We start from the raw sequence: 27,882 nt of genomic DNA, 5'->3' as shown, positions 1-27,882 counted from the left end.
CCACCTGGGGGGTTAATTGTGTGTGTGGTACAAGTGTGGGGATGCCTGGCTGCTGGGCTCAGTATCCTTGTGGTGATGGGGTTCATCCAGCCGGCTCCCAGGCAGGCCCCAGGACTCATTTCCTGGGGAATCCAGCCATGTCACCCCCAACTTCCTTTGCCTTTCTGTTTCAGCAAATCCCAGTCCCTGACTAACAGCCTCAGCACATCTGACACCTCCCAGCGAGGGACCCCCAGTGAGGACGAGGCTAAGGCCGAGACCATCCGCAACCTGAGGAAGTCTTTCGCCAGCCTGTTCTCTGACTAACCATGGTCAGGCCTCTCCTGCCCCACCCTCCATCTCAGCCTTGGTTCCTGCTGGGAACAGAATGGAGGGCCTGAGAATATCCTTTCCAAATGCCTTTGATCCAGGAACTGAGTTCATGTGTACCCATTTCCCTTTGCCGTGGCGTTCCAGCGTCATCCAGCCAAGCGGTGGGCATTTGAGAGCCTCCAGATTCCTCAAAATGGGCCTTACAGATGGGTGTCACATCCACCTTCCTGCCCAGACGCTTGCTCCCTTGCCTCGTTAACCAAGCGAGACATCAGTGTGACTGGTTCCACATTGCTTGTTAGTGTTTTGCTTGCCTTGGGGAAGGGCCCCCTCTGACCCTTGCCCCCATTTCCATCAAATGCAGATGCTGAAGTCAGACCTCAGCAATGTAGGAGGCAATAACCTTTTGACAGTGTTCTACAAACAAAAGGAGAAAAGCCCAGCCAAGGGAACTTAGCACCCACCCGTGTCAGTTCCATCCAAGCTCAAGAGACGGGCCTGCAGACCAGGCAGGCCCAGGCCCCATCACCCCCGCCACCAGTGGGTCTTGAGGACCACAGAATGCATTCAGACTATGTGACACGTTGAGCCTTTCAGAACACAACAGAAACAGTGGGGAGGCTTTGCAAGGCCACTCCCACCCAGCATGCTATCCTAAATTGGACAGTGAAGAGCAGACCCCGGGTTCTTTCAGGAATCACTCCTAGTTCCCAGAGGGAGAAGATGTCCTCAACTAATCAAGGCCCCTCCACCCATTCTGTGTTACACCACTGTTCAGTCTCTCTGAATTCCCACCGGGAATGCTGTTTCCCCCTCAGGGACACACAAGGAACCATAGACAATGAGCAGACAGATGACACAGGATCAGAAAGTGCGATGACAGTAACTTCTAGCTCAGTGCTTCAGACTGAGCAGCAAGGCATTGGTAGGTTACTCAGTTACAAAAGGGTTCACTGGTCAAATGTGCTTAGGAGATACTGTTTTGGGTTTGTTTTCTGAGCTTGATAGTACCTATATCAAAGGCGTTTGGAATTCCTGTAGTAAAGAAATTAGCTTTAACTTTGTTTAAGCCACACTTATTTGACTAAAAAAGTTAACTGCAGAGCTGGAAAATGTAGCCCTGACTCTCTTCCCAATGCTCTTTCTCCTGCATCAGACTCCTCTGGGGAGGGGGAGGGTTGGGGGGGGTGTCCTGATCACCAAGCACCTGGTGCTAGAAACATCATTGGTGTCAGAACCAGCCTCCTGGTTCTAGAAAGCACTGAGGGTATTAGAACATAGCCACACTGTCCCCTTACATCCCACTTAGCAACTTGAGGGGCTTCCCTGATAGCTCAGTTGGTAAAGAATCCACCTGCAATGCGGGAGCCCTGGGTTCAATCCCTGGCGAAGGGAAAGGCTACCCACTCCAGTATTCTGGCCTGGAGAATTCCATGGACTGCAGTCCATGGGGTTGCAAAGAGCTGGACACAACTGAGCGACTTTCACTTTCACTTGCAACTTGAGACACAGCTTCCCCTTACTGCTCACAGGGAAAGGAGAGAGGGAGGTGAAAATGAAAGCGTCCTTGGCCTGGAGCTGCAATCTGAATAAAAGAATGCAGAGAACTTGTCAGGCAGGTGTAACACCACGGAGCCATGTGTTTTAGGAGATTAAGAAGACAGGAAATACACGAGGCAGTCGTCACTCTCCCACTCTGGAAGTAAGACCAGAAGAAGAAATCAAACTGTCTCACCCAATTCTCACTTGGCAATAAAACACAGCCCAAAATACACAACGATGTGGTGACAGGCTAGACAAGGTTCCTCAAAGCACAGGACATGGCCATGGGCACAAGTCACTTCATTTCAGGCCAGAGGGCCCAGAACTTCTGCTCATCAGGCCTTGAACCTGTGTCTCTGTCAACCTAAGTGTTTGGAATGCCCCTTGAAGTCAGACCTGCCCTGAGCTGTGTGGGAACACTGCTGCTTGAATGGTGTTGGGGTGGAAGCGTCACACCCAGTGGCCCCATAAACAGTGGTGACATGGCTTACATTGTCCCACTTTCCTGTATGCTGTCCCCTGTCCCTGAAAACATCGGAACATTCAAACACCAGATATTCCAGTACAGTAGCACACTCATTTCTCAGGCTAGGCATCCTTGTTTTTATAGCCATGCACGGACAACCCCCGGACATGAGACAAAGGGTATAACCAACACTGAAACAAATTCTCCCACTGGTCTGCGTGTGAATGCAGAGACCATGCGTGGTCCTTTGTGACAGTCCCCAAAATGGACTGGTTTCTCATGTAAACTAGCACTTGTTCCCTCCACACATTTTACCTTTAATAATTGTGATATTTCTAAATGAGAAAGAACAAAATGAAAGGGGCAAAAGAGTCACTCTGGAGAGATTCCGAAAGGTCGTGTTTGTTCGTTTTTGCTTGGTTTCACAACTCTGATCCAAAGAAAAGCTAGCATCTCCTGTCCACACTGACTTGGTGAGGCCAAACCAGGACAAAGATCCATTTGGTTTGTGCTGACATGTAGCACAGTGAATAGAGAGTTTAAAATGCAGCCCCGCTGGACACCTCCACCAGCTGCAGAAAATACCTTCTTCCAGATCTTCCTCCTAACAGCCTGATTAAAAAAGGGCACTGTGACTTAATTGTCACATCAGCTTTCGAGGGACACTGGAATCTACATGTCCTTTCTCTTCCATTCATCCTCTGTCCCCTGGTTCAGTCCCTGCTGATGGGGCAGTTAGTTCTACCTTTCCAGAATTTCAGGGTGATAGGCCTTCACGCCCACGGTAACAAACACAGGAGTAAATCCCGTGAGCCTGAACATCAGTGACCTTCTGGAAGTTCTCATCTGAATTTGCAATGAAAGGAGCTTGAGGGGAAAGCACGTTGGTGCCGGCAGCTCGTGAACAAGCTGCGTGGGCACAGCACAGCGCCTGCCGTCGGCACACAGTTGGTGTGCGGGATGTGTGTTAGACTGGCCCTTCTAGAAAAGTGTGAAGTCAACAAAATGCAAACAAAGTGTTAAAAGTACAGAAAAGGTTTGTTTTTTCTGAGAGTATCAATGTGAGGAAGTCACTTGCCCAGGAAAAGAATTAAACCAATAGAGAGATCAATGAGCTAAGAAGCTGAAGAAAACCTGTGCTCCACGGGAACAAGCAGAGCAGGGGCTGTGGTGAGCGTGGACCCCACAGGTGAACTCTCTGCAGGGCCACCACAGCTGGGAGCAGAAGGGGCACGGTGCCACTGTCAGAATCGGTCAGGCGGCATGGTGAGCAGACCAGGATAATACCAAAGCCTGTCCAACTTTTCCAGACCCAGGACCCAGGGGTCCCTCCAGATCACCCAATACACAGCAGAGCCCTACTCTGGCCATCCCGCCCCTCCCAGCTCTGTGCTTCATGTTCAACTTTGTAGAACAGGTTGGTGGCTCAGTTGCTTTTGTGTGTTCAGAATTGGTGAAAGGATGCAGGTTAGGGTACAGTGTAAGCATGTGAAGTCAGCCTCGCAGATACAAGCTGTAACTCAATTATGCTGGAGGATTAAATAGCTCTGAGAGCACTTGCATATGCGTGGTTTTCTTTGTCCGAGCGAGCGCGGGGACTGGTGCTCCCCTGTCCCTGGGATTCTACAGGCAAGAACACTGGAGTGAGTTGCCATTTCCTTCTCCAATACTAATTATCCCCACTAAGTGTCAAAAGTTGTCCTGGACTCCAGGGCAGTCACAGATTAAACCCTGTTCCAGTCTACTATGTAGACTTTAATAGCAGGTGGCATTTTGGGTTTGCTTGCAGACAAACTGGAAGGTTGTGCGATAAGCAAGTCAAACCAGCCCATTAACCAAACACAATGCATAAAGGCCACAGAGGCTCCCTTGTGTTTCCACAAATGAAACATGCAGCCGCAAGAGAGGAGACTCATAGATTCTGTTCAGAACCCTCTCAACGGGCAGGCCAGGAAGAAAAGAAGAAAAAAATTTTTTGAAATTTTAGTGTGTCATAAAACCAATCTAAACATTCCTTCTACAGTTGTATAAGAGAAGAGAGAGAGAAAATTCTTTAAAGTCCCAAGTATCTTTCATTATTTCTATTCTGATTGGTCCTGCTGCTGCTGCTAAGTCGCTTCAGTCGTGTCCAACTCTGTGCGACCCCATAGACGGCAGCCCACCAGGCTCCCCCGTCCCTGGGATTCTCCAGGCAAGAACACTGGAGTGGGTTGCCATTTCCTTCTCCAGTGCATGAAAGTGAAAAGTGAAAGTGAAGTCGCTCAGTCATGTCTGACGCTTCGAGACCCCATGGACTGGTGCCCACCAGGCTCCTCCGTCCATGGGATTTTCCAGGCAAGAGTACTGGAGTGGGGTGCCATTGCCTTCTCCACTGATTGGTCCTACTACTTGTAATTTCAATTTCCAGCCTATCATATTTAAGTATCTGCTGTCTCTGGTCTTTTGTTGAATCTAGAGCAGAAGCAAATTAACATCTCCTTCCCTCTTAATTAACATTTCACCTGGTTTGCTCTGGGACAGCAGAAACTTCAGTGCTATAACCTGTTCGCGAATCCCAAAGAGGGCCATTTAATTAAGATGAAACCTTGTCATGTGACCTAATACTTCCATGTTTTATCCACTCCACATTTTCTGCAGTCAACTGGAGGCTGTCCAAAGGAGTGTTAACCCTGCCTGGCTCCTCCCGGAGCACTGTAATTTGGCAGGGTAGGAGAAAAACAAACCTTGGTTCAGGGTCCCAAGTATAGAAAGCGAAGGGGAGTGTCAGAATCACAGAGATATTCAGCTAAGCAGTGATCTCAGGAATTGGAGAGGCAAGCTAGAGTGAGACAGAATTCAATTTTTTGTACCTAAGGAATCACAAAATCTACATTGTTGAGAGGCTACCTGCCATGATTTGATTCCAACCATGCCAAACCAGAGCTTTGTTTTAATAAATGGTGGGGCAGAGGTGGTGGTTGGCAAGCTTCTGTTAATAAAAATAACTAAAGGGGAAAATGAGGGGCCAGGAAAGTCCTTAAGGCTACAAGCCAGCAAGGTGGAGCTTCACCTACCACGGCGCTCATCCATTGCATCAGTGACATCAGAAAGTCATGCAGCAAACAGGCCACACCCACACCATGACTTCATCCCCATCATTCACCAGCAACATACAGCTTAACAGTCTCAGTCTAAGGAGAAGAATGTGGATTTTATAAGCTTCTAACTATGAGCTAGTTAAGAAGAAAAGCTTTGATGGTGGTTTTAAGAACTCAGAATAAACTATTATGAGAGGACTGCAAGTTTAGGTGTGTGACACACTGCTGGTATCCTAAGCTGAGCAGGATCTGTCCCATGGGCCAGTAAGTCTGAGATAAGTTTGGGAAGTAGCATCTGTTTCCTTGGGACACCAGCACGGCTCACGAACCTCTCCGAGACCACTCAAAAAGGACCGCATTTTGGAAACTGTTTTATAGTACATGGTGCTTCTGGTTATGACTATGTCCTTCCATCCCCACTACACACACATACACACACACACACACACCACAGCGCACCCAAACAATGCACACACACACCACACACGGCGCATCCCAACATTATAAGGCCATGAAGAGGGGTGCTGGAGAACCAGTTTTGGACTCATCGAAGTTTCAGGGTGACTCTTTCAACCTAGACCCAATTAAAGCCATATGGCCTCTGGTGGACACTTTGTTAAAAGCTAATCTATAGCTCAGATATTACAAAATTCCACAGGGAAAAGAAAGTGTCAACAGCCCTAATCCTTTACCTGTACATTAAGCCACTAAAGGTGACATGGCCTCTGGAAAATATTATTGGCTGAACTTTCTTCACTGTGATGGGGAAAAAAAAGAATACACATGTGTAGCCCAAAAAGACAAAAATTCACATGTATGTAGGACTCTAACATTCTTGCATCACACAGCATTCCAAGCCATTTCCTTATATGCAAAACCGATTTTTAAAAAAGCAGGACGACGCTGGCAATATTCCTGTTTTCTGCAGACACTAGCAGAGTTTTACTCCTGCTTTGTGATTCAGACTGATCTGTCACTGTAGCATGTTTCTATGGTTGTTTGTATGCTGAGATATTTGTGTTTGACCTTTTTCTTGTTGTAGGCAAAATAAAACTTGAATTTTGTGTACTTTAAGTCTCAAAAGCAAAATATTCTACAAATGACGAGGCTTTCTTTGCAGAACAAGTACCTGAGCAGCACTCAAAGCACTGTACTTTGTTGTTGGAAGACGTCATCTACTTACAGGTTAGGCTCCAAGGATTCAAAACCCAAGGAAAAAGAACCCAAGCTCCACTCCAGAAGAAGCCAGAAACAGGAGTCCCTAACAACCCAATGGTGGCCAAAAAGCACTGTTTTGGAGCCCAGAAGTTTCGGCACAGAGCCTGAGGAGCAGCTGCAGAGACGGGGGTAGGGGCTGAGCTGGCGGGGGTCCATTCACCTCACATCCAGTTCAACCAAACTGGCTCTGCTTGTGTTCATTCCATAAATCAGGCTTTTGCAAATAATTTCACGTGAAGAAAGGGTGCCACTACACAATAAAAATAATCCCCTGCAGCAATCTGATGACAATGAATAGCTTCTCTGATCATTTTCAAATGTCCAAGTAATATTGTAATATTACATATCTTTCTGTAATAAAAGTCAAGACTGCCATGTAATTTATTTAATATTTTATTCTGGTGTGGAACATTATCAATGTGTAACCTGCATTCTAGACGGTAACTGAGAGGGGGGATGTCAGGAACCATATTCCCAAGGCCAACCGTCGAGCAAGTAACCTGTGAGCCACACCACTCCTGGAGCTTTAACAACTAGCTTGGTGCAAAAGTAATTACAGTTTTGCATTGTTAAACATTGCTGTTTGATATTGGAATATTCTTAAATAAATGTGGTAATGCTGTACATCATTTTAATGTGCATTTCTCACTTTATATTTTTTTGCTAATGACTTATTTTATATTTTAGAATAGGGAAATGATGTTAGATGAAAAGCTAATTTGAGTGATTTTCTTATTCAAGATGGGTTGAAAATGGGTCATCAGGCAGCAAGAACAACTTGCAACATGGACAACACATTTGGCCTAGGAACTGCTAACAGTGCAGTGGTGGTTCAAGAAGTTTTGCAAAGGACACAAGAGCCTTGAGGATGAGGAGCACAGTGGCCAGCCATGGGAAGTTGACAACAACCAATCGAGATGAACATCTAAGCTAATCCTCTTACAACTACAGGAGGAGTTGCTGAAGAACTCAACATCAACCATTCTATGGTCATTCAGCATTTGAAGCAAATTGGAAAGGTGAAAAAGCTCCGTAAGTGGGTGCCTCATGAGCTGACCAAAAATCAAAAACATCGTCATTTATTGTAGCAACAACAAACCATTTCTTGATCAGATTGTGATGTGATGAACAGTGGGTTTTATACAACTGGCGACAACCAGCTTAGTGGTTGGGCTGAGAAGAAGCTCCAAAGCACTTCTCAAAGCCAAACTTGCACCAAAAAAATGATCATGGTCACTGTTAGGTGGTCTGCTGCCCATCTGATCCACCACCAAATTTCTGAATCCTGACGAAACCATTACATCTGAGATGTATGCTCAGCAAGCCGATGAGATGCCCTGAGAACTGCAACGCCTGCAGCTGGTACTGGTCAAGCATGGGCCCAATTCTCTATGATGACACCTGACCACATGTAGCACAACCAACACTTCAAAAGTTGAAGGAATTGGGTTAGGAAAGTTTTGCCTCATCTGCCACATTCACCTGACCTCTTGTCAACCACCACTTCTTCAAGGATCTGAACAACTTTCTGCAGGGGAAACGCTTCCACAATCAGCAGGAGGCAGAAAATGGTTTCCAAGAGTTCATTGAATCCCAAAGCATGGATTTTTATGCTACAGGACTTCTCATTTGCAAAAATTTGTTGATTGTAATGGTCCTATTTTGATTAATAAAGATGTGTTTGAGCCTAGTTATGATTTAAAATTCATGGTCCGAAACCGCAATTATGTTTGCACCAACCTTAATATGTCTATAAAAGGTTTCTGTGAGTCCATGTCCCACCATCGCAATCAGAAAACAATAGAGGTAGCACCCCAGCAAAATGACATCTGTAGTTTTAAAGAAATAAAACCAAAACAAGCTCCAGAGTGAGGTAACAAATCAATCACATGAATGGTAGCCGGCTGTCAGTTGGCCAACCCCTGCTGGGTCTTAGGGGAAATCTGTCGCTAGGGCCACCTCGCCCTGGCAAAATGGGGTTAGGACCTGGAAGTGGGCCCACTGGGTCAAAACGTGGTCTGAGTGGAGGGAACTGGCTGGGTGTCTCCCCAGGCCCAGGGATGAGTGAATTGATTGGGTCCCCAACATAGGGAAGGGTTAGTCTTTGATCATATTCACCACCGATAATTCCTGGAGGGAGGAGAGAACTGGGAGGAAAAGGTCTGGGGTGCAAGGGGCTGGGGTAGAATGGAATGGGGTGGGGTGATGACGGCAGGAACATCACATGCCGCCCTCTCTGGGCTTCTTTCCTTTGTTTGTACCTCTTCTTGTACAGCTGCAGACAGATAAGAACAAGACATAATGAGTGAGGTGGACACTTCGCCAAAGTTCCAGTTGGCTTTCATTGTACACATGTATATATCCTTTTCTTTTCCCACAGTACAGAGGCCGACAAAGAAGCTAGTGCACTGAAGGGAACTTTTACCAGTTCTACCTGCATGAGTAAGGTAGCAGCTGTGAACACAATGCCAAAGGAACTCTAGTCCTTAACCACACTGCAACTCCGCAATTGTGCCAATCTGGAGTAACAACACATCCAGACAAGGGACAAATGAGTGACATGGACTCTCAGGACTGCAATCTAGCACTCTCAAGCTGATAGGAATTTCACATCAGCCTTTGCTGAAAATGGAAAATCTTAATATTTGTTGAAAATATCATGCCATAGAATATAAAAAGTTACGGTATCGGCAGGGAAGGGTGGGGGTGGTCAGTACTTAAGTTCCCTTTCTCACCTAAATTATGTCCCTAATAGACCTCAAATTAAATAACAAAATAGATGACATTTTCGGAGGGTGGAACATATTCCTATCTGCAAATAAAACAATATAACTTATTTTTTTCATAACTTACTATTCTAACTAGCCCAACAGCTGAAGACTGCTGCTGCTGCTAAGTCACTTCAGTCATGTCCGATCTGTGTGACCCCATAGACGGCAGCCCACCAGGCTCCCTCGTCCCTGGGATTCTCCAGGCAAGAACGCTGGAGTGGGTTGCCATTTCCTTCTCCAGTGCATGAAAGTGAAAAGTGAAAGTGAAGTCGCTCAGTCGTGTCCGATCCTCAGCAACCCCATGGACTGCAGCCTACCAGGCTCCTCCATCTATGGGATTTTCCAGGCAAGAGTACTGGAGTGGAGTGCGAAGACTACTCCAGCACAAAAACAACTCAGTTTTGTTTTGTTTTGTTTGACTACGAACAGGGAGCCTATATTAAGTAAAGGTGAAAATAATCATTGTGCTAAGATTTTCTCCTGTGTAATTACTAAGGAAAACAGTGGAAACAGTGGCTGACTTTATTTTTCTGGGCTCCAAAATTACTGCAGATAGTGACTGCAGCCATGAAATTAAAAGACACTTACTCCTTGGAAGGAAAGTTATGACCAACCTAGACAGCATATTAAAAAGCAGAGACATTACTTTGTCAAAAAAGGTCCGTCTAGTCAAGGCTATGGTTTTTCCAGTGGTCATGTATGGATGTGAGAGTTGGACTGTCAAGAAAGCTGAGTGCCGAAGAATTGATGCTTTTGAACTGTGATGTTGGAGAAGACTCTTGAGAGTCCCTTGGACTGCAAGGAGATCCAACCAGTCCATTCTAAAGGATCAGTCCTGGGTGTTCTTTGGATGGACTGATGTTGAAGCCGAAACTCCAATACTCTGGCCACCTGATGCCAAGATCTGACTCATTTGAAAAGACCCTGATGCTAGGAAAGATTGAGAGCAGGAGGAGAAGGGGACGACAGAGGATGAGATGGTTGGATGGCATCACCAACTCAATGGACATGGGTTTGGGTGGACTCCGGGAGTTGGTGATGGACAGGGAGGCCTGGCGTGCTGTGATTCATGGGGTCGCAAAGAGTAGGACACAACTGAGTGACTGAACTAAACTGAACTGAAGGACAAAATCTAAGGTAAAAGTTGAAAACATTTTCATTTACTAAAAATTAGCAATAGACTCGAAACAGATTGTATTATATTATAATAAAAGTTGAAAATATGCCCTTAACATATTAATTCACTCATTATTTCCATGCTACAGACATCAGCCTTGGTATTTACAAATACCTACTTCTTTCCAATCTGTGTCTCGACCTCTGATACTACCATCTACAAAGAAAAAAGAAAACATAAGGATTTTAAAACGTTTCATTCATCCAGCATTAAACCTGTCTTACCTCAATTTTCTATACTAAAAGAATCCACTTGGTCTAAAGGACTGTTTATTCTTGCAGAGAACACAAACATGAATGGGGAGAGCTTTGTGGCACAGGCAGAGATAATAAGGCTTAGAATCTCTTTATAATAAGGCTATCCTATGACTATTTCCTACTCTTTTAAAAAAGCCCACAACTTAAAACTTCTGGCCAGCTGAGTAATTAAGCCCTCAGTAACAAAGAACACTTTTCTTGTTAGCATGCCATCATGGAAATCACCTCGAAAATCCCGCAGATACAAACACCTCCACAGAAGTTGATCATTTGAAGTAATACAGAGGTCACGACAAACTGCAGACAGAGACAGGACAGAACGAACGTCCAAAAGTCGGAAGATCCGCAGTTTCAGCTCCAACGGGAGGACTACCAACCCGAATACATCCGGTAGGTTCAGTGCTAGAAGGAAAAAGAGAATAGATCTCACTGAGTAAAGAACATCCAGTTTTCCTCACATCAACCAAAGTGACCAACTTTGTAGAGAGATTATAAATTAGATGGTATTCTCCAGTTATCCAGGCATAAGTCATCTTTTATCCCCTGGTTGACTATATTACTACTACTAACTCTAAGCCCCTTATTCTGTTTATGTTTTACTATAGAGACAAATTACTTTGTAATACAAATGAATAACTATAATTTTTAAATACTAGTCAGTGGCCTCCTTTGTTTCAAGATATATTCAGTACAACAAAAAATTCTCTACTCAACTACAGAAAATGGATAATTCATTGGCTTTTACAATTGGTTCCCAATGCTACCACTTACTGTGTGCCTTTGGACAAGTTATTTAAGCTCCAACTCAATTTCTCATCTGTAAAATGGGTTAATACTATACCTCCCTCACTGAGTTGAGAATTAAATGTGTAAATACATATAGAGTGCTCAGAACAATATCCGGCAAGCAATAAGCACTTGAGTGTTAGATTACTATTATTTGATATCTAGCAGGCTATAAAAGAAAGGAGGGAGACAAATTCAGAAGCAAAACCAAGAAAGGAAAAGAATAATATATTCCAAAGTCAAGTGACAATTATTTTTTGATTATTAGCTACTTTGCATATAGGGATACTATTCTCCACTAGCAAAGATAACCAAAATCCAATACAAGGTTTTAAAATTCACATTATACTTTTCCCTCACCATCAACCGAAGAAGAAAACTATGGTTGTAACAGCCTTGGCACCATGCCACTTGAGACCTAAAATACTATTTTTCTACATACAGACAGCAGATAAAAGTCACAGATCTATCTCTAAAAACCTGAAATTATTTATCAGCCAAAGACTGTGGTAGATTATGACTCCACCATATTATTTTCTACCCTGTGTTTCCCCATCCCACTCTCACTAGGTTTGTCCACTGAAAGGAGAGTGCAAGCAGCACACTATTTCTGAATTAAAGCTTTAAGCACCAACACACGGTCACTGGTCCTCTCTCCCCTGTGCTACAGAAGAGCGAGTCCTAGATAAGGACCTCTCACCACTTTTTCAGCTAAACCTAACCCACACACAACATGTACCTGAGTGAGAAATAAATGTTCAATTTAAGTCACTAAGATTTTATAATATTTTTTACTACTGAGAAAACACAAAAAGAAAGCTTATTAATACAAGGATTTTGAGTGAATTATAAACCTAGCTGAATTACAGTTTCATCACCTATAAAATGAGAATAAAATCCACTTCAAAGTTGTTAGCAGTAAGTAAGAATGCATGTCAAATATCCAAAGTACCTAGGCACAGAGTCCCAATAAATAGCTTTTTAAAAAGTAGACCTAATTTACAGGGTATAGATTATTTATATATGTATTTATCGAACACCAATTATGGGCCAGGCCCTGTGCTAGGCCATGAGAATACAAAAGTGAGTAAGACATATTTCCCTGCTTTCAGGGTAATTCATAACCTTAGGTGAAAAGAAATCATGTGAAAAATTATGATACAGTGGAAAAAGGGCTATAATAAAGATACATATAAAATGCAGTGAAGATACAAAGAGGACGTGAATAGCAATTAAGGAATTAGCATTTAAGCTTAAAAGAGCAGAATTTCACTAGGAGCACAAAAGAGGGAAGAGTCACATGTCATCCTTGAACACATGCGAACCTCCGATTCTTCCCAGCCCTTCAGCCTGTGATAATTTATCATTTCTCACCTTGCCGGGTAAAAGCCAGAAGAGGATACACCAGCTGGTCTTTGAAGAGGCGAGAGAGTTTCTGAAGATCTTTGTATATCATGGCTACATTTTCCCCTAGAATATTTTTTAAATGAAAAGTCAAAACACAATAGCAAATGGAAAAACTTGAAATGGTGTCCTCTACTTCTGCCAAACCAAATCAAAGTGGTAAGTTAGTTTTCACAAATAATTCCTACATAAAGAGAAATGAACTAAAGTCTCCAGTAGACGAGGAAGTAGACACTGTGTAACTCTGAAGGCTGAATTCTCTTCAAACAAAATCTTTCTTTAATGGACCTACTAAAAAGTGATTAGGAATTTATAAATAAAAGGATAAATAATAGTACAGAGTATATACTAGGTACTATAAGCCACAGTAAAAATTATTTAAATGACTTGTCAAATGAGCAGCATACTCCTACCCAACATACAAAGTACATACTGAAAATACTAAATTAATATAATCCGTAAACTGGTGGCTTCCCTGATGGCTCAGGCGATAAAGAATCCTCCTGCAATGCAGGAGACACAGGAGACGTGGGTTCAATACCTGGGTCAGGAAGATCCCCTGGAGGAGGAAAATGGCAACCCACTCCAGTATTCTTGCCTGAAAAATGCCATGGACAAAGGAGCCCGGTGGGCTACAGTCCAAAGGGGCACAAAGAGTCGGACGCAACTGAAGTGACTTAACATGCATTCACATAAACTTGTAATCTAATGGTATTACTTTTCTTCCTCCTTTTTCACTTCCTTATTCCTTACTTAACATAAATCAAATCATCTGAGCGACATTAAACACTGTTCTTAAAAAATAGGCTCAGGAGCCAAATCTACTCCAATCCTAAATTCTACTATTTATTAACTCTGTGTCCTTGAAGTAATTTAACCTCCTCTAGACCTGTTTCCTGAACTAGAAAATGGGCGTAGAAGTGTCTACTGCTGTAATGTAGAGCATTTCTACTCCCCACAGTAAGGACCTCCAGAGTACAGAGATGAATACACAGTGTTGTAGCCAAGGAATCTCAAGTTTTTCTGGTCTTAATGGTAAGACCATCCGTACAGATTCATCAGTCTAGTTCATGCATTCTCAAAAGAAACAATACCGCCTCCAACCAGGCAAAAATCCTAGCTATTACATTGGTTTGTGACCTCAAAAGGGCCATAGTATACAAACATATAGTATATCTATGAAATTAAAATTTCATCAGGGAGAATGATTTAGGAGTTGGGGTGGGGGATTGTGTACAAAGCCTCCTTAGGGGATTGATAATGAAAAAATGGTTGAGCAACACTGGCCTGGTATGACATTAATTGTTCACAGACCATTAAAAATACATATTCTGAGGTCTCCCTTTCCTCATCAACTTCAGTTCATATAAGTTAAGTCTCTCAGAGTCTGATCTCCCCTGGGAACTGACAAAAATAAGTCTCAAGGCCTTCAAAGCAAAGATCTAGATCTAGGTAGCCTACCCTAAAAGACACTGCTGTAAATGCCATTTCCCTGCTATATCACACCAGTCCCCATCCCCCACCCCCGATTTTAAAACCCGCCTGAATTTACTATGAGGACAAAATGAAAAATACATCCATAAAGGCACATGTCCAGCAAAAAACAAATACTCCAAAAGATGTTAATTCCCTTACCACCTCATCTCTTTTTCAACTGCCTACCTGTCAGTTACACTTGGGGTTTAACTGAAAAAAGAAAAACTATCTTCTTTGCATCTATTAGTATTATAGAATACAAGCAAAATCACACCTAGAATAAAAACTTTTGAAGTTCCACTCTGTATAAAACAGTAATCAAATTTATTTAAGTTTAAGCAAACATTTTGAGTACAGTTTTTCTTTTAATGATCTTCCATAATGAAGTTGTATTGTATGGTTTCCACAAAACACAGTTCCTCTCCATACTGGTTAAATGCAATGCTAGAAAACTCCAAAGATTTAGTTCAGAAATTATGAAGCATCAATCCTGTGTAATGCATTATATAATAGCATCATTCCATAATGATGCTAAATATAATTTGGTGGTACACTTTTATATTTATACGGCATAATGGCAGTGTAACTATAATTTAGCATCCAAGACCCTAAGAGAAACAGGAAAGAAACTGAAACTCTGTAACACTGTCTTGTATTTGCTTTAGGCTCATCCAGAAATTTTAAGTCTTTGAACATTATCTTTCTGTTGTTCTGTTTTTTTTGTTTTTTGCGTGAACCTCTTAAACCTTTATCCCAAAAGCTAAATCACTGTTACAATACCTGATTCCTCTTTGCAAATAAAAGATTCTGGCAGCAGCTGCAGTCTTTTCACACTTCTAACCTCACTGTTGATTTTTAGGGTAGCTGAAATAGCAAAAGAAAGATGATGAAAAAGTTTTGTCATTTCATCAACTGCTTCACTTTTTCGTATGGACTTGCATTCATTCCCTTGCCCCCAATATACAGACACATTATACAAACAAACTGCTCTCCGCTTAATTCCTTCCCTCACAGCAAAGTCCAAAGTGCAAACCTGCAATCACGTCAAGTAAAACACCATTTTTAAAAACTACAGTAGACACCTTTATATGAAACCCAGTTAAGTACTACCAAAAGCAGCTTATTAATAATTGAAAGATATGCAACAAGGTTAAAAGACAGTTAAACACAATACAATCATTATTTGTAACGAGGTCACTAAAAACTCCATTTATTTTTTATTTAACCCTTGGCAATGAGTCTTCCCTTGTTTATTAAAAGAATCCTGCTAGCTTTCACAGTAATCATCTCTCTCTAGACCCAGAGGACCAATATTCTCGACATCACCAGAAGGTTCATTTTTTAATCCTGTACACAAAGGCGCACTTCATCTCATTCTATGAAAGAACCACTGATGCGCTCGTGCACGTGTGCACTGAGCAGGATGTCTTGGGTAAAGGAAAGATTTAAGGACACACTGCTCCTTTTCAAAGAACTAGGCCTGGAATGCTTCTGGAATGGCTGTCTGCCACTAAGTCCACAAGCAGCTGATTTATCAAGAATTAGTAAAGGAACAAAACATCAGAAACTAACACATTTAGTAGCTATTCTCTATATTAAGTATCTTAAGACTAGTACATAAAGGTTAATAAATTGCTGAAGTGTTGTTGAGCTGTTTTTATAAGAAACTGAAGCAAAAATTACAACCTCACATTCACTATTTGATAGCTGTGACCTTGCAAGTTAGGCTGTGACGTAATAGCATGATTAGCCCTGTATTCTGTAACCTTTTGGCCCCCGTGTGATTAGTGGTCTGGGGATCAAACAAATTTGAGAAAGATTCCTAGCTGTATTGTGACAGCCAATCACTGAAGTGGCTGTGAAGCATTTGGAGAGAAACATGAAAAGATCCATAAACTAACAAGCCTGACTCTGCCAGCTAGTTACCTATCACGACAGCCCATCACTGAAGTGGCTGTGAAGTGTTGGGAGAGAAACATGTAAAGACTCATAAACTAACAAGCGTGACTCCTCCAGCTAGTTACCATTTATGACGATGAGGTTTCCCAAAGGCACACAGGTGAGCGCAGCAGAGCCACCCTCGCAGAGAGGGTGCGTGTACTGCAGCTTATACACGCCTCCCAACCTCCAGTTCTGCGGCATGGACACAGCTTTGGCTTCAGTCCCCTGGGCAATGACAAGAAATAGAGGGAAACAGACAATGAAGGACAGTGCACTACTCTCAAAAAGATGAAAAGCACAAGAGGCCCCTAACCTGTCTGCAGATAAGCATTCCATTCAGTCCCTTTAATAAAGTTTATCAAATCATTAATAAAACTGTGATAGAAAAAAAATGTTACATTATCCACCATCAAAAGTTTGGTCCAAATAGATAAAATATCAGAGTTAGAGACTGAGTTCTCACTTCAAAATTTCACTTCTCTGCCTAGCAGAGCCATATCATTATTCAAGAGCCCACTCAAATGCCACTTCTTTTGTGAAGCCTTTTTCAAAACAAATCCACCCTCTGACCCTCTAACATTCTGCTCATATTTCCATTGCAATGCTTCTATTATTTATCATAATACATTATAATTTGCTTTTTACTTGTTTCTTTCATCCCACTTACAGACTCCTTGAGGATAAAGATTGTCCCAGTATCTATATATTCTAAATCCTGACTCAGTGCATGGCATGGTCCCTGTGTTCGCCAATCACTGAATCACTCTACATCTGTTACTCATAACATGGCCCACAGATCAGCAGCATTGTTACTATGTGGAGAATGCTCACTACTATCTCAGGCTCCACCCTAGACTTATTCAATCAGAATCAGCATTTAATAAGATCCCTTAGGTATTCTTATGCACATTAAAGTTTGAAAAACTTCTAAAGGTTCTCCTTTGTGAATCTCTGGCATGGCATCCTCTACACATATACGTTTCTCCTACACTTTAGCCAATCCAACGTACCAGTCTGTTACTCGTCTTTCTCCTGCATTTGGCCAGTGAGCAAGCTGAGAGCAGAGACAAAGCACTGCACCTGACGCTGGCAGGTATGTGCTGACTGGCTAAGGACTGAATGAATGTGAGCAACAACAACGTAAGAACAAGTCCCTCTTCCTACCTGAATCGTATCAAGGTTCGTGGCGATGCACAGAACCACCAACATAAAAACATAACGTGGTGAGCCATCTATCTAGCCATACACAATCCACATGCACTGACCACATATTATCATATATGATCTTTTGGGTTCTTTTAAACCATAGATGTCATCAATTCTGTAATACTAACTAAAAGTTGACAAGGAAATAAAGGAGGGAAAAAGGAAAGCGGGAAGGGAACATTGACTGCCTACTGGTATGCTCAGCATTGTCTTTGACAGTTTACATTAATACCCAGACACATTTAAGAAAGAAATCTAGAACACGACCCCTTTTCTAACAGGAAACTTTTGTTCTCAGCCGTAATCTCACCTGAGGTATGTAACCCGACTCCAACATGAGAAGATGTATGGATACTATCAGGGCATCGCAGGGGTTCAAACAGTCAGCTGACTGATACAGGATCTCCAATGAATGTGGCACTTGCCCTTCCACTGATTCACTGCAGAGCATTGGCTCTGCGAGATAGTAACCTGTGCCCTCCTCCACATCCACAACATCTGGAACTGCTTCAGCTTCAAAATGCTGACCAGGCCCCGACTGAAAAGGGTAAAAAAAACAATGAATTCATTAAACAGCTAAAGCACATTACTAAGCTCAGAAATGGTACACATTTTCTGTGAGGGCTCCTAAACCATGAATAAGCCTGCAATCTGCTCCTCCCTTCTGAGTATCTTGTGTGCATGCTCAGTCAGTCATGTCTGACTCTTTGTGACCTCAGGAACTGTAGCCCACCAGGTTCCTCTGTCCATAGGACTTCTTTTTGATCTCCATTAATTTTGGAAGGAAAGTTATGACCAACCTAGATAGCATATTAAAAAGCAGAGACATTACTTTGCCAACAAAGGTCCATCTAGTCAAGGCTATGGTTTTTTTCCAGTAGTCATGTATGGATGTGAGAGCTGGACTATAAAGAAAGCTGAGCACCGAAGAATTGATGCTTTTGAACTGTGGTGTTGGAGAAGATTCTTGAGAGTCCCTTGGACTGCAAGGAGTTCCAACCAGTCCATCCTAAAGGAGATCAGTCCTGGGTGTTCATTGGAAGGACTGATGTTGAAGCTGAAACTCCAGTACTTTGGCCACCTGATGCGAAGAGATGACTCATTTGAAAAGACCCTGATGCTGGAAAAGATTGAGGGCAGGAGGAGAAGGGGACAACAGAGGATGAGATGGTTGGATGGCATCACTGACTCAATGGGCATGAGTTTGGGTAAACTCCGGGAATTGGTGATGGACAGGGAGGCCTGGTGTGCTGCAGTTCATGGGGTCATAAAAAGTCAGACACAACTGAGCGACTGAACTGAACTGAATTTTGGTTGATATGCCAAAAACCTGAAAATCATCCTAGACTTTCCCCTCAACCTTATAAGCCCCACCTCAACATAAGTAGTCATCCAAGTTCCACTGAATCTATCTCCTAAATCTCTCCAAAATCTGCCCCTTTCTACCCCAGTGGTACTTCAGACTCATTTATCTCCTAACCTCCAGCAACAGCCTCCCCAGGTATCCCTGGACTCCACTTTCTTGTCTCCCAAGACACTCCACCCACTGCTGCCAGAGTTTTCTGACAACTGAGAATCCAGTTATGTCCGATATCCCAGCTTAAACTTGCCAGTACTTCCCCTAGGCAGACAGCACTACTGGGCCTATATTGTGCCTTGGAACATGATCCTAAATATTCTTAAGAAAAAAGAGGTCTACAATCAAATGAGTATGGAAAATGCTACATGTCACAGCCACCTAACCTCACCCTCCATATCCACAAAATACATTCCAGCATTATAAAGCTCTGAGAAGTCCAGGAATTACAGAAAGCATGCCCAACATTTAACCAAGAAACACTATCCTCCTTCCTCAACACTCAGCATCCCCATAACACTTACTTTTAATCTCATGAGACAAGTTTTCCATAGAGGACATGCTGAGAAATGCAGGTCTACAAAATAAAGTCCAAACTCCTAAACCCCTTAGCGTACAAGGCCCTTCATCACCTGACCCCTGACTCTGTATCAAGTTCACGTTCTGCAGTCCCTCCCTCTCCATTCCCCCACCTCTTCAAGTATTACAATAGACTATCTTTCTACCTTGCAAAGGCCTTGATTATTGCACTTCACCACCCAGTACTGCAATTTTCTGATTTCATGTCTATATCCTACCATGACAAAAAGCTTAGAAAGGAATAGACATGTCACCCACTGTTGTACAACAGGAACAGTACCTGGCACACAGTAGGTACAATAAATGCTTGCTGAACAAATGATGAAAGATAATATCTTACAATTTCATGTTTTTCAGTGTTTTCTAATTTACCCCAAATAAAAATAGGCAAGACAGATGAGGCAAGACACCTTTTTATACTTGCTATAATTTTGATTCAGATTAAATAAAATATAACCAAGGTTACCAGCTAATAAAAATTTGAAATGATCTAAGATCTCCAGACTCATAGTTTGGAACTTTTTGACATAATACACTGCTTCAGTAAGACTGAGTTACCTACATTAATTTTACTCATAAAGACTACTTCTTAGGTATGTGCTCAACTCTTAATGCAAAGCACATGTTTCTTCTTTTTAAGTTTATTTCCATTAGAAAAAGAGCAGAAGAAAGTATAGTTACATTTTATGAGTGAAATAGTGGAAGAATATAAGGGACCAAGAGGCTGTTCTTTCAAAATCCTTGAGGATCTGAGCCCTGATGGCTTGTAGAGAAGACCCACATTCACCTGTTAAAAACCCAGGGGACAATGGGTTTAGACAATCCACACTACCCAAAATAAGGCTCCTTCCTTTGAGAAAGGAGAAAATACTCATTAAAACCACTTACCTGACGAAATTATGAATTACAGGCATACCTAGAAATGTTGCAGGCTGGGTTCCAGACTATTGCAAGAAAGCAAATATTGCAATAAAGTAGGTCACACATTTTTTTGGTTCCCCAGTGCATATAAGAGCTATGTTACACTATATGGCGCTTATTAAGTGTGCAGTAGCATTATGTCCGGAGAAGGCAGTGGCACCCCACTCCAGTACTCTCGCCTGGAAAATCCCATGAACAGAGGAGCCTGGTAGGCTGCAGTCCATGAGGTCGCTAAGAGTCGGACATGATTTCACTTTCACTTTCACTTTTCACATTCATGCACTGGAGAAGAAAATAGCAACTCGCTCCAGTGTTCTTGCCTGGAGAATCCCAGGGACGGTGGAGCCTGATGGGCTGCCGTCTATGGGGTCACATAGAGTCGGACACGACTGAAGCAACTTAGCAGCAGCAGCATTATGTCTAAACAATGCAGACACCCTTAATTAAAAAACACTTTATTGCTAAAAAATGCTAACCATCATATGAGTCTTCACTGAGTTATAACCTTTTTGCAATAATAACATCAAAGATCACAGATCACAAATCATAAAAATATATAAATGTCAAAATATTTTTTAAATGACAAAAATATAATTTAAAAGGTATAAAAATATAATGACAAAAATGTTTAAACTATTATGAGAATTACTAAATGTGACAGAGATAGAAGCGAGCAAATGCTGTTGGAAAAACAGACTTGCTTGACACAGTTTCCACAGACCTTTGGTTTGTAAAAAACACAGTGTCTGCAAAGCACAGTAAAACTGAGGTATGTCTGTATATACGCTCTTTGCTTCTTATGCCTAACTTTTGGCCATTTATTACTTACTGACAGATGTGTGGGAGAGAATATATGTGAGAAGAATGTTTTTAAAGGTTACCCTAGGCTAATAATGACATGGGAGGAAGATATCAAAACCCTCTGGTGAGCTTATCAAACTTTACACCCACTCCATGAGAACCACAGGCACTCTCTGAGCCATCCTGATATACATACTTATCATATTCTTCATGCATGTGGAAACGAGAAAAAATGTTTAGCACCACCTCTCTAAACAGATCATTTGTCACATGTCATTGACAAGTGAGTGGACAAGTGACTGTAATGCAATTTAGAGCTAGTATTAGCATCTGATACCATACTCTCCCTGTTTCTCTTTAAAGATTCAATCAGTACTAGATGAATTCCCAAATACAATGAAATAAGGAATGTGTAAATCAACTATACTTAATAAATAAGATTAATTAAAATTAAAAAAAATTTCTATAAGAATATAATCTTTAGTCTACTGATGGTAATCATCCTGACTGGTACAGAATCCAGTTGAGCTGTTCAGTATGATTTATCAACTACTCTGTTTCCTGTTTTGATATTAATACCCACCACACTGTCGTCATTCCAGACTTCAGATTGGGCTGCCTGTCCCTGGAGCGAGTCATGCAGTTGTGCATCCTGTATGTTGGACTGACTGGAGCTGGCGGCCAAAGAGGGTTGGTCATTATTCTGGACTGAGGAATGCTCTGAAACTGTGGATGAAGGTAAGTTAGGTGCTGCAATGGCATCTTCAAGAATCAAACATAGCAAGTCCCCAGAAACAATCCCATATGAAGCCAAGGTCTCTTCATCTCCAGTGAGGGCATCCTTGTTGTTCAATGTAATTGCAAACCGGGCATCGGAACTGCCAAGAAAGACGAATAAGGACAGTAAGAGCTACCTATTTCGTCAGCCCCGGTAAAATACATTTGAAACATATGCAGAGTACACAGTATGGCCCAGCAACACCAATGAAAACAAAACAAAACAGAGATAAAAAGAAAGCCAAAGTCTAGGAAACTATCAAAATTATTTGTTCTTCTCACTAAATGTCTACGTTACAGATTCCAGCCTGAGGGACAGGATCAGTAATTCTCTATCATTAATCCATGTTTTCATCAATTCTAATCTTTGGAAAAGGGATGCGTCTTAAAATTGATGACATATCACAACTTAATGGACAGCATTTTTTCGTATAGTGTGACTTAAGAATGTGCATCTGAGGGCTGATGGCAACTGAGAGTCAATGAAATATATTCTTTTCAAAATACATATTGTATCACATCATTCCTGTGCTGAGAACCCTCCAATGGCTTCTATTTGACCTTGGAATTGGCCTTAAAATGGCCTCCAAAGCCCAACATCTGACCTACCCCTCATCCTCTCACTCACTGTTCTCCATCTACATGAGCTTTCCACTCCTTCCTCTAAAACAGATCAACCTCAGTGCAGCCTCTGGGCCTATGCATCTGCTCTTCCAGTTCTTCAAATCTTTCTCATCACCCATGTCTCAACCCAAACGTCATCTCTTGAGAGATGCCTTCTACCCAACCTCCATCACTCTATTCCATTCTTGTGCTTTACTTTTATTGGAACATCACTAATGGAAACTATCATTTATTTGCTTATCATCTCTTCCACACCCATACCACTAGAATTTAAGTTTCATGAGATTGAGGACCTTGTCTGTCTAGTTCAAAATTTCATCTCCAGCACTTGGCAAATAAAAAGTATTTATGGAACAGAAGTAACCAACAAACATTAGATGAAAAGATCAAGATGAGGCTAAAATCAGGGCTAACTATCCAATATCCTTCCACAATAGTTAGCTTATGAAGGTTCCAAAATACTAGACCCATGTCCTAATGAATATTCATAATCACAAAAAGTTAGATGAGTGCACATAGATGACTGAGTATTAATTCATCCCTCTTAACTCAGTAACAGGTTCACCCTTCTCACTGAGGTCTTACTTAAAGTCTTTTATGTGGAAAAAGTGAACTCGCTCCATCGTGTCCAACTCTTTGCGACCGCATGGACTGTAGCCTACCAGGGTCCTCCATCCATGGGATTTTCCAGGTAAGAATACTAGAGTGGGTTGCCATTTCCTTCTCCAGGGATATTCCCGACCCAGGGATCAAACCCAGGTCTCCCGCATTGCAGGCAGACACTTTACAGTCTGAGCCACCAGGGAAGTCCCTTCTATGTGGAAGACTGCACAAATCCAAAGACCCAGTGCTAAGCAAGTTAAGAGTTCAAATTAAGCTGAAGTAATGAACTCCCATCCTTTCTGCATCACAGATTATCTGATCATAAGCAAGCTAAGAGTTCAAATTAGGCTGAAGTAATGAACTCCCATCCTTTCTTCATCACAGATTATCTGATCTTCAGAGAATAATCATTTCATTACACACTGGTGAGGAATAATTAACACCATTGTAGAACATTTTATAAGACATTTATACTTAGCAATACTAACTTCATTAACTTTTTGAGAGGTTAACAAAGGATGAAGTCCTTTGAAAACTGTGCTCTGTTTATTCATTTTTACAATGCTTCATTTTCAAAAGTGCTCCCAGTAATTCATTTATGTTTTTCTTTCACGTGTAAATATATATTTTCTTACCAATTAAAGTGTCTTTGGTACAGAAATTATTGAAGCTTTCGAAACAACTCCTGCTTATGAGAAAATAAGTAGCTATGCCTCTGCTTTCAAATGTTTTGATAAATGTTGAAAATCAGCCAAATGCCCAGAAAAACAACATCCCATTTTTAGCAGGAAAAAAAGAAAAACACCTCAAATGAATTGTGTTTATGGATGATTTGTCACAGCATAGGGTTGGTTTTTTAAAATGATTATCTAGCACAATATTCGTTCAAATATTGATTTGTAAAAAAGGTAAAGAATTGTCTACTTAATAAAATGTTGGCCTCCCCTCCCCTTTAGTAAAAGACCTACTTCTAAAGTAACATATGGTTTTCCAGGAGAATGGTTAAAAAACAATCCTGTTTTCTGACACTGTGGGTGGGGGGAAAAAATTAACTTCATCAGGAAATGCCATCCTAGAAACTCCAGGCCTTTGAGAATTATTTTATGGCAATCTCAGATCCACTTGCTCAGCAAGGACACTTTAAAAGTAATAAAGTCTCATGGACACATTTTTAAACTGCCCATTTATTATAAAATGAACGTACTGTGAGAAGAATGAATTCACTTTCGCAAGCTGAAGCTTACATTCCTTCCGGTTAACCAGCCTCAACTGTAAAAACAAACTTGAAAGAGAAACTAACTTGGGCTCTTGAGTAAACAAAGCTAGTCATATTGGGTTTCACATCCTTTCCAGACTGTCCCATCTAATTAAAAAGTAATATGTATACATATATACAAGCTATTTTTAAAAGGGAAGTTAATTTTGATAATTTGTGGTGGGGTAATGATACCAGCAGGAGAAGGCAATGGCACCCCACTCCAGTACTCTTGCCTGGAAAATCCCATGAACAGAGGGGCTGCAGTCCACGGGGTCGAGAAGAGTCTAGACACGACTGAGCGACTTCACTTTCACTTTTCACTTTCATGCATTGGAGAAGGAAATGGCAACCCACTCCAGTGTTCTTGCCTGGAGAATCCCAGGGACAGTGGAGCCTGGTAGGCTGCTGTTTATGGGGTCACACAAAGTCGGACATGACTGAAGCAACTTAGCAGCAGCAGCAGCAATGATACCAGCATGCAAAACACTTAGGCTTAACATCAAGAAAAAACAATCAGATCAGATCAGATCATTCGCTCAGTCGTGTCTGACTCTGCGACCCCATGAATCACAGCAGGCCAGGCCTCCCTGTCCATCACCAACTCCCGGAGTTCACTCAGACTCACGTCCATCGAGTCAGTGATGCCATCCAGCCATCTCATCCTCTGTCGTCCCCTTCTCCTCTTGCCCCCAATCCCTCCCAGCATCACAGTCTTGTCCAGTGAGTCAACTCTTCGCATGAGGTGGCCAAAGTACTGGTTTAGCATCATTCCTTCCAAAGAAATCCCAGGGCTGATCTCCTTCAGAATGGACTGGTTGGATCTCCTTGCAGTCCAAGGGACTCTCCTTGTCTAACTCAATGAAACTAAGCCATGCCCGTGGGGCAACCCAAGACGGGCGGGTCATGGTGGAGAGATCTGACAGAATGTGGTCCACTGGAGAAGGGAATGGCAAACCACCTCAGTATTCTTGCCTTGAGAACCCCATGAACAGTATGAAAAGGCAAAATGATAGGATACTGAACGAGAAACTCCCCAGGTCAGTAGGTGCCCAATATGCTACTGGAGATCAGTGGAGAAATAACTCCAGAAAGAAAAAACAATAGAGGTGTCAATTACTATAACACTTAAAAGGAAGTTTGTCGGTATCTCATTTTCTGTATTTATGTTTTTAATTTGGAGGGAAAAAAGGCTTACTTTGAATATAACGTCCTAAACGGAGAAATGAAAGGGTGAGAAGTTCATAATAAAACCTCATTTTACTGAATTTCTTAAAAATAAAATGTAAGTTTATAAAAGTCTTCTGAAAGGAGTCAGTTAACAGGTTTTCTTTTGAAGAATTCACCTAAAAAGCCCCAGTGAACACCTCTTGTATTTTTTCTCAGCACAAATTCCAAATTCGCTAGCTCAGTATTTGAAGAGGACCACCCTCACTTTTGTCCCTCTACTCCCAGGTTATGGTCTCCAGGATACCCAGGACAGCCTCATCTGCAACCCCATAAATTCAGAATTTGATCCATTATTTCTCAACGTCACTGTCCCCAAACTGCAAGCTCTCCAGGGTCATCATAAGGCCAACGTTTACCATAGATTGCATTAAAAAAAAAAAAAGCAACATCTTGCCCAGGAAAATATTATTATTTGAAACAGACCGAAATGCTGCACTTTGCAAAACTTTCCAGCGGGGAAGTCAAAGTGCCCACAGCGGCGCCTGGCAGGTAAACACTTAACGGAGTTTTTAAGCGGACTGCAGGCTGGCAGTCTGAAAGCGGTACAGGTTACAGGTGGCCTCTTACCTCCATACGAGATACGAAGCAGGTTTTTAACTCCTAACACTTTACAAACTTTTTCACTGAAATATTCCGACAGCTGGAGATGGTGAACTTAAATCCCTGGAAGCCTGAAGAAGTTTAACCTAAGCCTAACCCGTAATTTCCCAGCTCACATCTCAAAAGACTCGAGAATTTTGCATCTTAGCCTCTCCCTGGGTTAGTTTACTGCAAACACGGAAGCGAAGGCTCACCCTGGATGAGCTCGGAGCCCTCGGGACGCCGGGCCATGACCTCTGGGAGCCGGGACCCCGCGAGCTGCAACCCTCGTTCCCGCTTCCCGCCTGGCCCGCGCGCATCACAGTCCCGGGGTGCGGGCCCCGCCCGCTAGCCGCCCCGCCTCACGTGACCGCCCGGCGCGGGCCCGCGCCACTGGGCGCTCCTCCCCGCCCCACCGCCCCCCCCACCCCGCCTCTCCGCGGCGCCTACCTGTACCCCCAGGTGGGCAGGGCCTGGCTCAGGTACGCGCGCAGCTGCCCCAGAGTCGGCTCCACTTCTGGCATATCCAGCGGCCAGGTCCGCTTCTGAAGCCGGACCCGCAGCTTCATGGCGGCCGCGAGAGGACTCAGCGGCCCGGACCCCGAGGCGGTGACGGTAACTGCGGAGCGGCCGGGGACCTCCCGCCTACAGCGGCCACTACCGTAGCTATGGAGATACTGAGGTGTAACCGACCGAGGACCCCGCCGAGCTGGTCTCTGGAACAGGAGCGCTCCGCCCCTTCTCTTGAGGGCGCCCCCTGGAGCCCACCGGCGAGCAGACCGCTGGAGGCCAACACGGGTCCAGGCCGCTCGGGAACTCACCATCGATGACTCGGCGCGCAACGGCGCCACCTGAGAGCGCGCTGTGAGTTCTGCGCAGGCGTGGAGGCTGCCGCGGAGCGCCGGGGTCGCGGCGCTCGAGCAATGGTGTCACTTGTCTCCGCCTTTCCTAGAGAACGTTAACGCTGGAAGGGATACTGCTGCTGCTACTGCTGCTAAGTCGCTTCAGTCGTGTCCGACTCTGTGCGACCCCTGAGACGGCAGCCCACCAGGCTCTCCCGTCCCTGGGATTCTCCAGGCAAGAACACTGGAGTGGGTTGCCATTTCCTTCTCCAATGCATGAAAGTGAAAGTGAAGTCGCTCAGTCGTGTCGGACTCTTCGCGACCCCATGGACTGCAGCCTACCAGGCTCTTTCGTCCATGGGATTTTCCAGGCAAGAGTACTGGAGTGGGGTGCCATTGCCTTCTCCGGAAAGGGATGCTACAGATCAAATTACTCGCCACTCCGCAAGGCCAGGTGTCCTGGTTCTTACTCCATTTCCTCCGTGGCTCCAGCACCGTTCGCACCCATCAGCACCTTAGGTTGAACCCAGATTCTTATAGTTTCCCACGTTACAGCAAACTTAAAACAATTTGTAGGGACTTCCTGGTGGGCCAGTGGCTAAGACTCCGCGCTCCCAAAACGGGGGGCCCGGTTCAATCCATGGTAAGGGAACTAGATTCCACATGCGGCCCAGACCCAGG

The 27,882-nt window shown here is 43.1% G+C and overlaps 2 protein-coding genes across 3 annotated transcripts in view; one reads left to right on the top strand and one right to left on the bottom strand.

The window, feature by feature from the left end:
- SYN3 (synapsin III) overlaps nucleotides 1-7,244 on the top strand; it is a 492,973-nt gene extending 485,729 nt beyond the window's left edge. The window contains exon 14 of the mRNA XM_061417235.1: nucleotides 174-7,244. Coding sequence (XP_061273219.1) covers nucleotides 174-306 — 133 coding nt within the window. The 3' untranslated portion in view covers nucleotides 307-7,244. The remainder of the gene's footprint in view (nucleotides 1-173) is intronic.
- Nucleotides 6,993-27,882, bottom strand: FBXO7 (F-box protein 7). 2 transcript variants are annotated; one of them, XM_061417229.1, is made up of 9 exons: nucleotides 26,810-27,882; nucleotides 21,875-22,169; nucleotides 17,944-18,171; nucleotides 16,511-16,652; nucleotides 15,267-15,350; nucleotides 12,981-13,076; nucleotides 11,046-11,222; nucleotides 10,682-10,719; nucleotides 6,993-8,890 (listed from the first exon to the last, which is right to left on the bottom strand). In XM_061417229.1, the coding sequence occupies exons 1-9, from the start codon at nucleotides 27,181-27,183 to the stop codon at nucleotides 8,501-8,503; spliced, it is 1,824 nt and encodes a 607-aa protein (XP_061273213.1). In that variant the 5' UTR covers nucleotides 27,184-27,882; the 3' UTR covers nucleotides 6,993-8,500. The 2 variants fall into 2 exon arrangements, with proteins under 2 accessions (XP_061273213.1, XP_061273214.1); XM_061417230.1 differs by lacking the exon at nucleotides 26,810-27,882 and adding an exon at nucleotides 26,575-26,702 and having other exon boundaries at nucleotides 21,875-22,017.

This window comes from Bos javanicus, chromosome 5, assembly GCF_032452875.1.
Source record: "Bos javanicus breed banteng chromosome 5, ARS-OSU_banteng_1.0, whole genome shotgun sequence".
NCBI lineage: Eukaryota > Metazoa > Chordata > Mammalia > Artiodactyla > Bovidae > Bos > Bos javanicus.
The sequence above is the reverse complement of the archived record's forward strand: the minus strand, read 5'-3'. Positions and strand labels throughout refer to the sequence as shown.

Bases quoted from the DNA above. Each gene is read 5' to 3' on its own strand.
- FBXO7 (XM_061417229.1), bottom strand. From the start codon at position 27,183: ATGGTGAGTTCCCGAGCGGCCTGGACCCGTGTTGGCCTCCAGCGGTCT. The intron at 11,223-12,980 runs GTGAGAAATGAT...TTTTCCTTCTAG, and splicing joins TCTGGCTTTTACCCGGCAAG to CACTGAACCTACCGGATGTA. The intron at 10,720-11,045 runs GTGATTTCCATG...TTTTCTTTGTAG, and splicing joins GTATCTGCGGGATTTTCGAG to ATGGTAGTATCAGAGGTCGA.